General features: G+C 38.0%; 1 protein-coding gene across 1 annotated transcript in view; it reads left to right on the top strand.

The window, feature by feature from the left end:
* AGTR1 (angiotensin II receptor type 1) overlaps window positions 1–17386 on the top strand; it is a 52749-nt gene extending 35363 nt beyond the window's left edge. The window contains exon 3 of the mRNA XM_018049126.1: window positions 15360–17386. Within this exon, the coding sequence (XP_017904615.1) occupies window positions 15406–16485 (1080 nt within the window). The 5' untranslated portion in view covers window positions 15360–15405 and the 3' untranslated portion in view covers window positions 16486–17386. The remainder of the gene's footprint in view (window positions 1–15359) is intronic.

Genomic DNA, 18465 nt, shown 5'->3' with positions numbered 1-18465 from the left:
AATACTGGGAATATATTTTAATTTCAAATCTGATGTGTGACATCTGGTAACTCATTTATTGCTAATGAAGTTTTCACAGGAAGCAGCAGTCACCGGTATCTCATCGTATTTTTCAGTTGGCAAAGTGTTGTTTACCTTTTATTGGCCCGGCATCCATGCCCCTTATCACAGGCTGATTAATGAGAAAACACAAGTAGCCCCACATAGAAATGAATGGAGAGGTAAATAATGGGAGATGGAATGGTCTAAACTTTTCTATTGAAATCAGTGGTGTAGTATCATTGTAATTTATACTTTAAAATTATATAGTATTCACCTATGGCTGATTCATGTTGATGTTTGGCAGAAACCAAGACAATACTGTAAAGCAATTATCCTTCAATAAAAAATAAATAAATTTAATTAAAATTAAAATAATTATATAGGTATTCAAGAGAATGATGAGAACTGGAACAACTGTTCAAGAAGCTTGTCAGCAGTGCCTTTTTAGACTCCCTCTCTGAGTCTTTCCACCTCTTTCTGATCCCTTAGCTTCTTCTATTTTCAGAATCACACATAGTTTTCTAATCCTTCTTACCATATCTGCTTGCAGAGGAAAAATTAGTCACTTACACCACAGTGTGATTTTAATAAAGCTAAAGAAAGTCTTAAAGCTACAGGATCTCATAGCAACTCCACATACATGACCTCATTAGTTTCTCACAACAGTAAGGTGAGCCAGAATGGACAGGTATTTTTTGCTTCATGAACATTATTGTTATTTATCATTTATTATAATATTATCATTTATTATCATTATCATTTATTATTATCATTATCATCATGAACTTCATTATCATCATTTTCCAGATGAATAAGATGAGTCACAGGTTAAGTACAAAACTAAAAGCTCCATAGCTCATGAGAGGGAAATCGTGGCCTTGATTCTGACCTTTTGACTCCCAGCCCCACGATCCTCTACTACCTTAACTCTGACTCTCACCTGAGTCAGTGTGTCTCCTCCCCCAGGTAGATCTTCATTCTAATGAGAGTACAGAAATGGGTATCACCCAATCCAGTTAAAGAAATTCCTAGGAGTAGGTACAAGAGTTATTTGACTAGATGACCTCCTGTTGGGCTGCACTTAAGCTACGCTAGTCTTAAATGTTTCAAAGAAATACACAGCTTAATGAGTAATTCTCAAGCTGCATTTAAGAAGTTGTTCTATTTCTTCAGGTTTTAACACCTTGAAAGGGTCAAAAGAAAATATTTTAGCTGATGGTACTTTCGTTGTGTGTTGGATTTGATTTTGCCTATGAATCACGAAGGGCTTCCCAGGTGGCTCAGTGGTAAAGAATCCACCTGCCGATGCAGGAGATGCAGGAGACATGGGTTCAATCCCTGGGTCAGGAAGATCCCCTGGAGAAGGAAATGGAAACCCACTCCAGTATTCTTGCCTGGGAAATCCATGGACAAAGGAGCCTGGAGTGCTACGGATTACAGACTCATAGAGTCGCAAAGAGTCAAGCACAACTTAGTGAGACCAGACAACAGCAGTGAATCATGAAAGGCACAGAGCCTGTCAGCAAAGGCTGCAAATGAAAATGCCAGTATGGCAGTGTTTTGGTTTTCGTGTTGTTGTTTTTTTTTTGCGGGGGGGGGGGGGTAAAATTAATTTATTTATTTTAATTGGAAGCTAATTACTTTACAATATTATAGTTGTTTTTGCCATACATTCACATGAATCAACCATGGGTGTACATCCTGAACCCCCACCTCCCTCCCCATCCCATCCCTCAGGATTGTCCCAGTGCACCAGCCCTGAGCACCCTGTCTCATGCATCGAACCTGGACTGGCAATCTATTTCACATATGGTAATATACAGGTTTCAGTGCTGTTCTTGCAAATCATCCCACCCTCGCCTTCTCCCACAGAGTCCTTTTTTGTTGTCTCTTTTGCTGTCTCACATATAGGGTCATCATTACCATCTTTCTAAGTTCCATATATATGTGTTATTATACTGTACTGGTGTTTTTCTTTCTGACTTACTTCACTCTGTATCATAGGCTCCAGTTTCATCCACCTCATTAGAACTGATTCAAATGCATTCTTTTTAGTAGCTGAGTCATAGTCCATTGTGTATATGTACCACAGCTTTCTTATCCATTCATCTGCCAGTGGGCATCTAGGTTGCTTCCATGCCCTAGCTATTGTAAACAGTGCTGCAATGAACTTTGGGGTACCCGTGTCTCTTTCAATTCTGGATTCCTCGGTGTGTATGCCCAGCAGTGGGATTGTTGGGTCATATGGCAGTTCTATTTCCAGTTTTCTAAGGGTTTTTAAAAGTGTATGCCAGAATTGCCTGGAGGGCTCATTAAAATAGCTTATTGGACACCACCCACAGAGTTTCTGATTCAGTAGATATTAGATGGGGCCTAAGATTTGCATTCCAAAGAAATTCCCAGGTGGTGGTGCTGCTGCTGTTCCAGAGACTGCGTTTTCAGAACCATTGCTAGAAGGCTTAGGTAAGTGACTTATGTGGGAGAAGCACCTGTGCTGTGCTGTCCAATTTGGTGGCCAGGCCCAAGCAGTCTCTGAGACTTGAAGTGTGGCTAGCCACATTTGAACTAGAATATGCTGGGGAAAGAAAAAAAAAACTATACTGGATTTTGGAAACTTGGCGAAAAATAAAGTAAAATATCTCAATAATTTTTGGATTAATTACATGTTGAAATGACAATATTTTGGATATACTGGGTGAAATATTATTATTTTTAATGTGGCTACTAGAAAAGTTTTAATTGCATAGGTAGCTAACATTTTTCTTTTGAACAGCACTGGCTGAAAGAATCAGAAACTAGAGAATGATGGGGATTAGTGAACCACAGAACATTCAAATCCCAGAAGTTATAAACCCTTTATGGGGAGCCAAAGAAAATATATCTGTTGGTCAGACTGAGCCTGAGGGCCTCACTCTTTACCCAGATATTTGCTACTACAACATAGACACAGATACTATGCAATATCATTTTACCTTTCTCTCAGCATTAATCAAGTACCATGCTATAATCATTGAAGCAAAAGCATTAGATTATAATAATGAAAAATATTTCTGTTGAACTTCTGAATGATAAAAAATCCATTAATCTTTTGAAGTTATCAGTTTTCTTTCATTAAATTCATTTCACTTATCCTTGCATTATATAGAAAGGCTGTGTTTTCAAAGTACCTTCATATCTTCCAAAGACCTAACTTTTTAAATTTAACAACCTATGAAACAGAAATGAGAACTGGTGTTGGTATTCTTATACAAAATATTTTATAATATTTAAGACATAATAAAGTAAGAAACTAAATTACTTACATAGTGGTTCAAACAGTAAAGAATCTGCCTGCAGTGCAGGAGCCATGAGTCCAATGCCTAGGTCAAGGAAATCTGCTACAGAAGAGAATGGCTACACACTCCAGTATTCTTGCCTAAAAAAAAATCCCATGGACAGAAGATCCTGGTGGGCTACAGTCCATGGAGTTGCAGAGTCAGACACAACTGAATGACTCATGCTTAGAATACTGATTTTAGGGACAAAACAAGCCCTTGAACTATACTCTAGTCCAGTCCTTTCTCTGCCAAACCACTCTGCTGTCTTTCCATCTCTACAACATATTAATGTAAAAAAGTAAATTAAACATAGCAAACTAAACTGTATTTGAAGAAAAAAAAACTGTGATAAAATCAAAATCTAATGAACATTACCCTTTGTTGTTATTTAGTCACACAGTCACGTCTGATTCTTTGTGACCCCATGGATTGCAGCATGTCAGACTCCCCTGTCCTTCACCATCTCCCAGAGTTTGCTCAAACTTATGTCCGTTGAGCTGGTGATGTCATCCAACCATCTCATCTTCTGTCATCCCTTTCTCTTCCTGCCTTCAATCTCTCCTAGTATCAGCGTCTTTTCTAATGAGTCAGCTCTTCGCATTAGGTGTCCAAAGTATTGGAGCTTCAGCTCAGCATCAGTCTTTCCAATGAATACTCAGGACTGATTTCCTTTAGGATTGACTGGTTTGATCTCCTTACATCCAAGGGATTCTCAAAACTCTTCTCCATCACCACAGTTCAAAACCATCAATTCTTCAGCTCATTCTCTTAGCACAAAAGTCCATTTAACTCTTCAAAGCATTAACTAATATAATACTTTGAAGTATTATACTCTTAGTATATTACTGTGAGGTTCCTTTATAATACTCTGACCCCACCTCTGTTTTACCTAGGCAACTGAACCACTGTAAGAAAGTGATAGTGTTAGTCACTTAGTCGTGTCCGACTCTTTGCAGCCCCATGGATGGCAGACTGCCAGAGTCCTCTGTCCATGGAATTCTCCAAGCAAGAATACTGGAGTGGGTTGCCATTCTCTTCTCCAGGGGATCTTACCAATCCAACGATCAAACTCAGGTCTCCTGCACTGCAGACATGTTCTTTACTGTCCGAGCCACCAGGGAAGGCCCAAACTACTGTAAGCATTTGCTAAACTTTAAAAAGTTGTATTTTCCTCACAAAGAATTTGAGAGTAGTTTCGTTTCAAATAAGTTATTTTAATAACACATTGTACCACTTTTTTCATATTGATGTTATCTTGACTCCCTAACAGCAAAGTATGCTTTTAATTTTGTCTTGCAACCATGAACCAATCTGTCTTTACCCTGGCAACTGGAACTGCCAGTGAATAACACAGGGGTGCATGAGAGGTTCACAATTTTTGATCATAAATGGAGTAAAAATAACTAGTCAAGATCATGTTGTTGTTGTTGTTCAGTTGCTAAGTCGTGTCTGACTATTTGAGACCCCATGGACTGGAGTATGCCAGGCCTCCCTGTCCCTCACCATCTCCCAGTGTTTGTCCAAGTCTATGTCCGTTGAATCAGTGATGCTTTCCAACCATCTCATCCTCTGTCTAGATCATGTCCAAACTTATAATCTTGACTTCATCAACCTAGAGTCACAACCAGATATCCAAATGCCCTGCTGAGGAAACATTTCTTTGGGTAGATAATTAATTTTTTTTAATGGGAAGAACACACTATCACTATAACATAATGAACTTATGTAATTTAGTCACTCTGTCATGTCCAACTCTTTGCAACCCCAAGACTGAAACACGCCAGGCTTCCTTGTCCTTCACTATCTCCTGGAGTTTGCTCAAACTCATATCCATTGAGTCAGTGATGCCATCCAACCATCTCATCCTCTGTCACCCCCTTCTCCTCCTGTCCTCAATCTTTCCCAGCATCAGGGTCTTTTCCAGTCAGTCAGCTTAACTCAGTGATCTTAAGTAGAGCTTATTTATCTTCAATAAAAGGCAAAATTCTTTTCATTTCATTTTTAATAAAAAAAAGAGTTCTTAGATCTAGTTATACAATGTTATTAAATCACTGTGACACTAATACTACCTATATCAACAGATAAATAGTTGGCTGATTTTATGATTTATCAGGTAATTTCTACTTATCAGGCCATTATTGCCTTTGTCTTCAAAAGATGCATACTATTCAGAAAAAAGATTATGAAATTTCAGTGTTTCAGAAGGTTTTTTGAAGCATGACAATAGAGAGGTCTGGAGAAGCTAAGTGACTCATTCAAGGTCACCTAGCCAATGATTTGAAAAGCCAAAATTAGAACCCAGGCCTCCTTACACATTGTGCAGGACCAATTTGTAGACTATCATTCAAAGAATATTCCTGCTGCAATCAGGAAATTGGGCACTTTGGGGGAACATATACAATATACTGAATATTTAATCCTCCTAGCTTCATTAAAATTTATGGCTATGTGATTTGTATAACATTAAAAACTTTAATCTGCAATGAATTGTCATGTGGCCAACAATCTCTAGCATAAAACTCATAATACATGGAAATTCTATAATATTATCATCATTTCTTAGGGGTATAAATTAATTAGTGCATCCTTTCCTTCCCAATAACTTTCCTCATACCCCTTAGAGTGGAATTTGAAATGAAGTAAAGAGTTTCTGCTCCTGATTTAAAGTCTTGAAGATGCAAATGTGGAATGGCTTCACATATGAAGTCTGGGGTTTTGTTCACAAAGTTGGATAAAGCAGCTGTTGTTGACTGAGATGCCCACCTAGGAACTGCCTCTTTCATCTGTCGAAAAAGAGGCTTGTAAACAGTCTCCAAAAGCCATAGCATTAAAATGATGTTGCCTCCTCCTTGATGGCTGAGATACTGATCTTCTGAAATGTGATTATGATTCCCTGGGGGAAATTCTGTGAGTCCATAAGTTTGAGGAATTTGGGAGTATTAAAGAACAGGAGTTCATTTATGTACAAGATTTCTCCCAAATTAGGTGCTATTTTCCTTTTCTCCTAGTCTCGGGAGTACTACTCTTTCTATACTCACTAGAAAATCTTCCATGACCTTCTATATTTAACATAAGAAGAATATTTTTCATTAACACCAACATGTCAAAGGAAGATTATTAAGCACCTGATTAGACTTAATCACATATCTTTCATCCCTATATTTTCTTTTTGAAATTAAAAAAAAAAAAAACCTCATACAACAGAAATACTCAAGAGTTTAGGACAGACAAGAGTGGGAGGAAATACCATAGGAATGAAGAGAGTTGTTTGGGGAGCTTGGGATATTCATCACAACCAACTTGTTTAAGCTCTTGATAAACAGGAGCTTCTCAAGTGGAAAGAAATTTAGTTGTAGACTAGTGTTACATTATTATATATTAAAGTATTGAATAATTTCCAAGAAGCAAAAATTTAGTATTAACATTATACTTTCCTTGAAATTTATACCCTAACTTGGAAAGAACTTCTGAATTTCCTTTCACAGCTAAGTTCTTTAGCTTCTTGCACTATTTTGGACAAAGCAAAGGTTAGGACTGGTTGAGGATGACAGAACATTTAACCACTGTCACCAGAGTTGATTACACTTGGTATGAACAGAAATAAGAAAGTAGTTTGCACTGCTTTCATTTCTTCTGAGAGCAGGCCATGGTGGATGATATTGATTTAGTAAGAGGGTCAGAAACCATTACTTAACCACTTAGACATACAACACTTGTATTCACTAAGTTTGAGAAGATTAAATCTTAAGTATTTAATTAATATGGCATTAATACTTTTACTACATACTTTTTTATTAAGAGAAGATTCATCTGGGAATTGCAGAGGCAAATGAAATCATCTCCAAGGAAAGTAACAGAGAAGGAGTCAGGCTGGGACTATCAACCAAAAGCATGGCATTCTCCTGTGTGTCTGACTTGAGAGTAGGTCACGTGCCTTATAATATAGACTTTCTGCCATGCTTTCTTCTACATGGCTTCGAGGATCCCCAGCATGAACGAGAATGTCATCCAGAAAGACCTGGATGCTTCATCAAAGGGCACAATGGAGAGGATGTAGCAAGAAGAAGGACAAGACTATAGTCTAAAGCTTATTGGATCCAAGCAACATAACTATTTTCACCAAATAACGTGTAGAGCAACTTCCAGTCAAGTTGAGGACAATGGATTAAGCAATCATGGATATTAACCTTTTTTCTCTACATTAAATATCACATTAGAGCACCGAAGAAGAATTAAGACCACATGGGCCAGGGACAAACCAACACCAGATACACAGTTGACATAAAGTTCTAATGACTTTACCAGAATGGAAGTAAAGACCACTAGACTCATGTACTGAAGGCAACTGAAACTGGGTTTCCTGGTTAAAGCCAGGAACTGGAAAACTACTGCCCATTATGATCTAAGACTAAAATAACTTTTGTAGACCAGTAAAAATTTGAAAATGGGTAGAGGGCCTAATGGCTTCCCTGGTAGCTGAGTTGGTAAAGAATCTGTGTGCAATGCAGGAAACCCCAGGTTCCTGGGTAGGGAAGATTCTCTGGAGAAGGGATAGGCTACCCACTCCAGTATTTTGGGGTGACTCAGATGGTAAAGAAGAGACCTGGATTCAATCCCTCGGTTGGGAAGGTCCCCTAGAGGAAGGAATAGCAACCCACTGCAGTATTCTTGCCTGGAGAATCCCCATGGACAGAGGATCCTGATTGGCTGCAAACTGTGGAGTCGCAAAGAGTCAGACATAACACAACTGAGTGACTAAGCACAGCACAGCACCGAGTAACTGCAAAGTAAGGGGTAGAAAACTAGGCTGAGAACTGGCTCTAAGAACTTTTCCAGATCAACTGAGAGTCGTATGTCCAAGCAGAAATTTCACCCACCACCACCATCCAGACACTCAGACCTCCTAAAGAAGCTAATTGATGGACTCACAGTCAAAGACTATAAAACCTAAAATGAAGGCAAATGCCTTCATGTCTGTAGATGAAACAAATAGAATTTACATCTGAAGAACTACAAACAGTAAAGCAATTGAATAGGTGCTCTTAACACAGATGTTCAAAGTGTTTAAGGAGGTAAGGATCCCATAAAATAAGAACAGAAGGTTAAGATTTAAGAACAAGTGGATTTGAAAAAGAAACAAGTAGAAACTCTAAAAATTTTAGTGCCGGCTTCTATGATTCAATGAATTCACAAACAGATACTGACTTAAGAGTTGTTCCCTGTAGGATGCCTCACTCATTACTGGCGGAAGAACACACAGGAGCAAAATCAGTTGCTTTCTAATGACTGAATTATAAGATAGGATCAATAAAGAGAATGCCTTTTGAACAGGATGGTTTATTGAGCTCTCCATCACGACAAGAAACTTACAAACACTGACCTACTCTTTCTGATATTTAAGAAAGATACTTTGATAGATTACCCTAAAATATAATTACTTGGTCTTTTAGTTCTCTCTCTATTATCATAGGAAACTTCAGAGTGTTTTTTTTTTTTCTTCAGATTGCAAACTCATTTAAAAAGGAGCTTCTAATGGACAATTTAATTAGATTGGTTTGGGCTTGAATAAAAGCTTAAGGAGGTATTAATATTCTAATCAATTTTTAGAAATGTGATGGACCTAGAGACTGTCATACAGAGTGAAGTAAGTCAGAAAGAGAAAAGTGAACATTATATATTAAGTCATGTATGTGGAATCTAGAAGAATGGTATGATGGTCTTGTTTGCAAAGCAGAAGTAGAGACACAGACATAAAGAACAGATGTATAGATACCAAGGGGAAGGACGGGGTGGGAAGAATTGGGAGACTGGCCTTGACATATATACACTATTGATACTATATAGAAAATAGATAACAAATGAAAATCTACTATATAGGGAACTCTACTCAGTGCTCTGTGGTGACCTAAATGGGAAGAAAATCCATAAAAGAGAGGATACATGTATATGTAAAGCTGATTCACTTCGTTATACAGTAGAAACTAACAAAACATTGTGAAGGAACTATACTCCAATAAAAATTAAGAAAAAAATACAAAGCTGTTCTTGAAAAGTCAAAAAAATATTCTAATTGAAAGTCTTGGGGGAAATATTCTTAGAATTAAAAAAAAAAAGATAAAAAGAAAATCTTTCTTAGGTTTGTTTTTAAGAACCAGGGAAGCTGTCAAGGACTGCAAGGTAATTCCTACTAAACAACCAGTAGATAAATGTGGTGTGGCCACCGTGAGCCAACCTTGTGTTTGCAGCAGACTGAGAGTTCCCACCTGACTCACGGAAAATGTATTCAGCTGCTTAAGATTATTTTTTACTCATACTTTGAGAGAACAGCTTGGTGTTTTTAACCTTTGAATGGCAAGAAAAAGAGCTTACCAGTGATAAACTTTTTTTTTTTTAATCTCTCATGCTTTTTTGACTTATGGCTGAAACAGCCCTTGCTTTGCATTCAAAATAATATAGTAAGATCCACATACAACACACTTATTAAATACTAACTGCTTGAGAGATAGAGCCAGTACTTTTAAGTTATCTTATTTAATTACAATAACAATTTAGTGCAATAGAAGGCATTGCTCCCATTTCTTATAGATGAGGAAACTGAGACTTATATTCAGAGAAATGGGATGACTTACTCAGAGCTACACGTATCTGTAAGTGGTAAAGGAATTCATTTACGAGCATTTTGACTCTGAATTCCATTTTCTTTCCCCCAAGAGGAAATGATGTTGTGGAGTTCATGTAAACCACAGAGCCTAAGTAAAAGCTACAGCAAGACCCAAGAATAAAGAGAGATGGCCCCTCCTATGTTTTCACTCAATAACCTATCTGCCTGTAACCCTACTGGGAGAAGCAGCAGACTGAAACCAAAAAATTAGCTGCTTTCTAGGACTCAAAAGTTTGAAGACCACATCTCTTCCTCCTTCAGCTGCTCACCAAAAGAGCATCCTTTCAAGCTTCAAAGAGAAGCAGCCTAGTCTTTTCCATTTAATTATTGAAAAATAATTTTAAAAATAAATTAATTAAAAAATAAAAATAATAAATAAATGATCAATGATTAAAAAGTAAAAATGAAATAAAATGCCAGTGGATTAAATGTCATTATAAAATAAGAGAAGCAGCCTAGTCTTTTCCATTTAATTATTATCAATTGAAGGCGACTCCAATCATAGGAGTTTCATTCTTCTCTCTTTCTCAGAACCAGCTTTCTCTAGGGAAGCCTACGAGTGGCAAGAGTGCAGACTAAGAGAACAATATATTTTACACGCCTGTAAGGCCTGGGTCACCCTTCCATCCAGTACACATTCATACACCATCCATACCCAGAAGGTTTTGCAGTATCTATAAATTTACAGGAGCAGTTTCCCATAGATGAAGCTGCAGACACTCATAATGAAGTTCAATCGATGACAAAATCTCTAGTCTACCTTAGCTGGCCAGATGCCTGCCTTTAAGTGCTAACCACTCTGATTTTCATACATCCTCCAAAGCCTACGGGCCATCTCTGGGAAGCATCCCTGATCATTATCGGAAATCCTCACCACTAGGCAGGGTCAGTAATAAATACAGAACATTTCACATGCCTAAGTATGGTATAAGGATTCAACACATTGGAGATAATTCTGGCTTTAAGACTCCTAATCCCCCAGCTAGACTCAAATTATCAGGAGGAGCAGAAAGACTGCTTTTATTCGCTTTGCATTCCTTACCCCAACACATAATAGGTGTTGAGTGAATATGGGATGAATGGATAACTGCCTGATAAATGCACGGTTTGCATTCTGCCTCCTTATGGTTGTTCCTGATGTTTTCATCACTAACATTCCTCTCCCTCTCTCCTTACTAGGTAGGAAGTCTTGGTCATTACTTACATAAACATTTATATAAAATGTTCTTCCAATTAGTATATTCGGTGCTATGCTCAGAGTTTCTCAAGTAATATACTCATTAAAACAATAGATACCTCACTGAAATTTCCAGAGATGTTTCTCTAGTTGTTCAGAGCAACCTTTTATATTAGTCAATATAGATCGATGGAAATTTATGAAAAGGCTGACCTCACAATGTGAAAGAATTGGACTACAAATCCATGTTTATAAACTGATCCTTTCAAATACAAAATTTTCCATAGGAATTCTTTTATAAATGATGGTTACAATTCAGGCCTACTCAATAAAATGCTACCCCCTCTAGACAAAAATTAATGGAACCAACCAGAGTTGTGTGTCCTCAAAGTAAGATGAAGAGAAGAAAGAGAATTTCCTCCCTGCTCTTGGGCACCCAACTCAGGGCACCCAAATGTATTCCTTCCTTTCAGTGCCCTTATGCCCAAATCGAAACAAATATTTAACTCTCCCTATTTTCAGTTACGGAGTTATGGAGTTCAACCCAGGACACTTTTAATCTTTGAGATTCTAAAACCTTGACATTTTCAATTTTTCCTAAGGCAAAATCCAACTTATCTCAACTAGATATTAGAAGAACAAATAATTAATCCACATTAAGGTGTAAATAACTGCTAGCCATTTATGAAGCATTTACTTTTTAACAGAGAATATTTGTTTACCTAAATGGATATATACTTCTAAATTGGCATAATTTTAGTAACTATGACTTTTTTAAAAACAAAATCAGGAAAGTGTAGAGAAATCCTTCTGGGTGAAAAAGAAATAGGTCAAACTTCCCTCATAACCTAGCCCTAGTTTCTATTAAATTATTCCTTCTTTTCATCTTCTTTTGTCTTGTAAACCACAGATTTCTAAAAGTACCAAGGGTTTATTTTGTCAGTTTAAATTGCACTGGGTTTAGGTTTTAGCTTATTATCAAAAGTGAGGCTCAGGTTGACACTGAGCATTTTCTATCAAATTCTTTGGGAGCAGAATGTAAATTGATTTCATTAGCCCCCTAGAAATTAGTCTCAATACTTTCCACTTACAGCTTTAAGTTATATAATATTCACCCATTCATGTGTCCACTTGTTTTCTTATTCATCAGACATTTATCATCTGCCTTCTGGAAGGTATGAGGGTTTACACTAGTGAACAAGATAATTCCAAACAGGCCTTATCCTCAAATCACTTACAAACTGGTGGAGAAGACAGATAAGTCAACATGCCATTATAATATATAGGTCAAAACCTACATCCAAAGTGCCAAAAGAGCACAAAAAAATGGAACAGCCAATTGCCCAGGCAAGTTAGGAAGGCCCCACAGAGCATGTGACATTTGCTGAGACCCCCGTGAATGAGAAGATAAGAAAGGGATTTAGTTCATACAGCTCTGACTACAAAAGGAGAAGATAAAGAGGGTGTAGAGCCAAAAACCTCAGGTAGGGAGAATAACTGCGCCCCTTGGGGGAGGCAAAGAGACCACTTGCTGCTGCTGCTGCTGCTAAGTCACTTCATCCATGTCCGACTCTGTGCGACCCCATAGACGGCAGCCCATCAGGCTCCCCCGTCCCTGGGATTTTCCAGGCAAGAGTATTGGAGTGGGATGCCATCGCCTTCTCCAAAGAGATGACTTAAGAAACTCTTTTTCCCAGTGTTATATTTTATAATCTGGCTAATTGAGACTCATCCTCTCACAGCACCGTTTCACTACTACCTTAGGTGCATGTGTTCAGCCAGCTCTCCCAGACACTATGTGCAGCTCTCCTGGGCAGACTCAGTTCAGTCCAGTTCAGTCTCTCAGTCATGTCTGACTCTTTGTGACCCCATGAATTGCAGCACACCAGACCTCCCTGTCCATCACCAACTCCCGGAGTTCACTCAAACTCACGTCCATCAAGTTGGTGATGCCATTCAGCCATCTCATCCTCTGTCATCCCCTTCTCCTCCTGCCCCCAATCCCTCCCAGCATCAGAGTCTTTTCCAATGAGTCAACTCTTCGCATGAGGTGGCCAAAGTACTGGAGTTTCAGCTTTAGCATCATTCCTTCCAAAGAAATCCCAGGGCTGATCTCTTTTAGAATGGACTGGTTGGATCTCCTCGCAGTCCAAGGGACTCTCAAGAGTCTTCTCCAACACCGCAGTTCAAAACCATCAATTATTCGGCACTCAGCCTTCTTCACAGTCCAACTCTCACATCCATACATGACCACAGGAAAAACCATAGCTTTGTTGGCAAAGTAATGTTTCTGCTTTTGAATATGCTATCTAGGTTGGTCATAACTTTCCTTCCAAGGAGTAAGAGTCTTAATTTCATGGCTGCAATCACCATCTGCAGTGATTTTGGAGCCCAAAAAAATGAAGTCTGACACTGTTTCTACTGTTTCCCCATCTATTTCCCATGAAGTGATGGGACCGGATGCCATGATCTTCGTTTTCTGAATGTTGAGCTTTAAGCCAACTTTTTCACTCTCCTCTTTCACTTTCATCAAGAGGCTTTTGAGTTCCTCTTCACTTTCTGCCATAAGGGTGGTGTCATCTGCATATCTGAGGTTATTGATATTTCTCCCAGCAATCTTGATTCCAGCTTGCACTTCTTCCAGCCCAGTGTTTTTCATGATGTACTCTGCATAGAAGTTAAATAAGCAGGGCAGACTAGAAGTGTCTTATTCCCATTCCTCTTCTTACCCCGGACACTTTGCTACAAGAGGAAGCAAATCTAGGGACCCATGCTCATCTAGGGACGCACTCCTGGTGGAGCAATGGGGTCTTTACCAACATCCCTCCCCTAACTGGCCAGCCTCACCGATGCATAGGGCTGCCTTTCACCTCAGAGCATACTTGTGCCCCATCCTGCCTTGTGACCGTCACAGCACCTTCAGCTCCCCTCCAAGGGTTTTCAGATAGACTCTTGTCTAGGGCAGACTATGATGCTTTTCTAAATCACATCAATGAAAAGCTTGATTGTTGATTATGTAAAATGTTGGAGCAAATATTTGCAGAGATCTTTATGGAGCTCATTTCAGAGCATCTGATTCTTCCTAAAATCCTAAAGAACTGCTGCTGCTGCCTTGAACCCTGACAAAACACATTTTATTGGCAATCCTGACCTAATCTATTCATTTTACACCCTTTATTAAACAAATGGTTAATTGAGATTAAACTCTAGAAATGGCTTGTGGGCACAAAAGTTAGGAGATTCAGGCCCTTTTGCTACACTGAGTTGGAAGTTAAAGAATGATACAGGGTGCTCGGGGCTGGTGCACTGGGATGACCCAGAGGGATGGTATGGGGAGGGAGGTGGAAGAGGGGTTCAGGATGGGGAACACGTGTACACCTGTCGCAGATTCATGTTGATGTATGGCAAAACCAATACAATATTGTAAAGTAATTAGCCTCCAGTTAAAATAAATTTATATTAAAAAAAAGAATAAGTGGTGACTGCATGTAATGACCTGGAAAACCATACAAAAAATGCTGTTCCCCAAAGCCTTCAGCCTTCCCTTTTATCCCCTCTTAAATCAGTTCCTCAGTAACCTAGAGACAGCAATTCCAACCACTTAAGAGAGGATGCTAATAATTTCTATACCTAAGATTGTGAGATGAAAGAAATGGTTCAAAGAATAAGGTACAGCTATGTCACATTTCTGAGGTTTAAGACAATTAGCCTTGCATACCTAAGGAAAAGCTCGTCTTTCTGAATAACTAATTCAGTAGTACTTTCTGAGATTTACATTATGTTTTTTAATCTAGGATTTACTCTTAGAGAAAAAGGCAAAGGACCTATGTGAATATTCACCTAGGAACCCACTTCCACTGATCTGGGGGATATTCATCATTCCCTAGAAAAGCAATGTGTTCTGAAACTTAATTTAAATGAGCAATCTTAGATTTTTAAGATTTAGATTTTAATCTAAAGATTTTAAGATTTTAAAGATTTTAATGTGCAATCTTAGATTTTAAGATTTCTGCTCACAGCTTTTCTCCAGAAAATATGATCTGATTTTTTTTTCCTAAAACTAAAGTTGAGGTACTGTATTTATGAATAAGAAACAAAACTATTTGTTTACAACTGGAAATTTCTCTTTTTTTTTCACCTTTTTCATTTTTATTTTTTCTAGGTGCATTTGGCATAGTGTCTGAGACTGACTCAGCCAAGAGATCAAAATGATCCTCAACTCTTCCACCGAAGATGGTATTAAAAGAATCCAAGATGATTGTCCCAAAGCTGGAAGGCACAATTACATATTTATCATGATCCCTACTTTATACAGTATTATCTTTGTGGTGGGGATATTTGGAAACAGCTTGGTGGTGATTGTCATTTACTTTTACATGAAACTGAAGACTGTGGCCAGTGTTTTTCTTTTGAATTTAGCTCTGGCTGACTTATGCTTTTTACTGACTTTGCCGCTGTGGGCTGTCTACACTGCTATGGAATACCGCTGGCCCTTCGGCAATTACCTATGTAAGATCGCTTCCGCCAGTGTCAGTTTCAACCTCTACGCCAGTGTGTTTCTACTCACATGTCTAAGCATTGACCGCTACCTGGCTATTGTTCACCCAATGAAGTCCCGCCTCCGGCGCACAATGCTTGTGGCCAAAGTCACCTGCATCATTATTTGGCTGCTGGCAGGTTTGGCCAGTTTGCCAACTATAATCCACCGCAATGTATTTTTCATCGAGAATACCAATATCACAGTTTGCGCTTTCCATTACGAATCCCAAAATTCTACCCTCCCGGTAGGGCTGGGCCTCACCAAGAATATACTGGGATTCTTGTTTCCTTTTCTGATCATTCTTACAAGCTACACTCTTATTTGGAAGACCCTCAAGAAGGCTTATGAAATTCAGAAGAACAAACCAAGGAAAGATGATATTTTCAAGATAATTTTGGCAATCGTGCTTTTCTTTTTCTTTTCCTGGGTTCCCCACCAGATATTCACTTTTATGGATGTGTTAATTCAGTTGGGCCTCATTCGTGACTGTAAAATTGAAGATATTGTTGACACTGCCATGCCCATCACTATTTGCTTGGCTTATTTTAACAATTGCCTGAATCCTCTCTTTTATGGCTTTCTAGGGAAAAAATTTAAAAAATATTTTCTACAGCTTCTGAAATACATTCCCCCAAAGGCCAAATCCCACTCAAACCTGTCAACAAAAATGAGCACACTCTCCTACCGCCCCTCAGAAAATGGAAACTCCTCTACCAAGAAGCCTGCCCCATGCATTGAGGTTGAGTGACACACCTGAAATCTGTCTGTGAAGTCACCTTAAAGAAGGAGCAAGAAAAACATTCTTGCACAACACCTCACTACCAAATGAGCATGGCTACATTTCAGAATTAAAGGATAAAATAGATTATGTGGACTGAACTGACTTGTCTACAGCTGTGAACAAAAGTTCTTTTCCTTTGCAACTCAACAAAGCAAAGCCACATTCTGCCATGTTTTGCATTAGATAGATGATGCCCACTCAAAGAACTGATGTCAGAAACTGGATGAAAGTGTTGATTTGGAAAATTTTACTGGGAGAAATGTCCTCTCCCTAGTCTGCTCTTGTTCTATTTGATTTCCACATGAAAGTACTTAGAATATGTTAAACCTCAAGAGGAGCAACAGGAGAGAAGAGCTTAAGACTGCCATGCCCAATTTCCAAAGGGCAGCAAAGCTTTCGTGTTTATTTAGCTATTAGCAACTGTGGCCCACTTGTACCTGCTACTGTACATTTCATACAAAGACTCGCTAAGCAGTAGTTGTCAGGTTCCAGACGCTTTTGTGAAATCCAACCCGTGTCCTATAGATGCACATTGCCAAAATATGCCAGCTGAGTGTCTTATTTGTGTAATGATGTTACTGTAGTCATGTATAAAAATTAAATTACTTGTAAAGGTGTTATTCCAGTCCCAGGTAGTCGTGTTAGTTTTATTTCAGATCTAAGAAGTATATATATTTTGTGGTGAAAAGATTATATATCATAAAATATGCCTTACTGTGTTAAAAAGTATATACTCAACCTGTGTATGTATCTCTCTAAACTGCTATTATCTTATTAAAATTTAGCAAAGTCATATTCACATAAAATAATGTTATTCAATGTATTTAATCTTCATTACTTAAAATAAATGTTTTTTTTTTAAACAGGACAACTGTGAATAAGTACAAATGTATTTTCATTTAAATCTTGATACAACTGATAGTTTAATACTGTTGGTTTTACTTTAATATCCTGCTGTTGAAAATACGAAGAACACACTTTCTTCCACTGCACAACATGGAATAAATATACCATTTTGAGCTTTCCAAAGTTTGTCATGCAACAAAGAAAAAACTCGTTCCTTATAACACTAAAATAATACATTATTTTACATGAAATTTTAATATGGTTTTTCTATTCACATACATGATAATTGTAAGAAATAGAGACTATATAAGAAAGCAGTAAAAAAAAAAGTCATATTTAGTTCTCCTGCTCAAAAATTACCATTTTAACATTTGGGTACCTTGTTATACTTTTCTTGTATTCATTATACACACATACATGTTTAAATCATGATACTGAAATCATAATGTATTTTGTATGCAAATTTTCCCTTTAATGACATAGCATAGAAGCTTGCTACACCATTAAATTTTTTTCTCTAAAACAATTTAATACTTGATTTAGAAAAACAGTTATTGGATCTTTATTGTAGGAGACTTCCCTACAATGTGGTCCAGGGCTAAGACTCCATGCTCCCAATGTAGGGGACCTAGGTTTGACCCCTGGTCAGGGAACTAGATCCCACAAGCTATAACTAAAGAGCCTGTGTGCCAAGACTAAGACTGGGTACTGCCAAACAAATGTAAAAATAAATAAGTAACTGTATAACATTACAAAATACAGACACATCAGTTTGCTAGTATTCAAATTTTTGAGCATTTATTTTTTTCTGATTTTTCAGTATCATAAATTATATTGTACATAAACATTCAAATACATGAATCTGATAAATCCTTTCTGATACACTCCTGGAAGTGGTATAAATGATTATACAGATATGAACATTTTTAATATTCTTAACATAGTGAATAGTGAAGTTGCGCAGTCGTGTCCGACTCTTTGCAACCCCATGGACTGTAGCCTACCAGGCTTCTCCGTCCATGGGATTCTACAGGCAAGAATACTGGTGTGGGTTACCATTGCCTTCTCCAGGGGATCTTCCCGACCCAGGGATCGAACCCG

The sequence above is a fragment of the Capra hircus genome, chromosome 1 (genome assembly GCF_001704415.2).
Source record: "Capra hircus breed San Clemente chromosome 1, ASM170441v1, whole genome shotgun sequence".
NCBI lineage: Eukaryota > Metazoa > Chordata > Mammalia > Artiodactyla > Bovidae > Capra > Capra hircus.
Note: the sequence above shows the minus strand (reverse complement) of the source record. Positions and strands in the feature narration are given on the sequence as shown.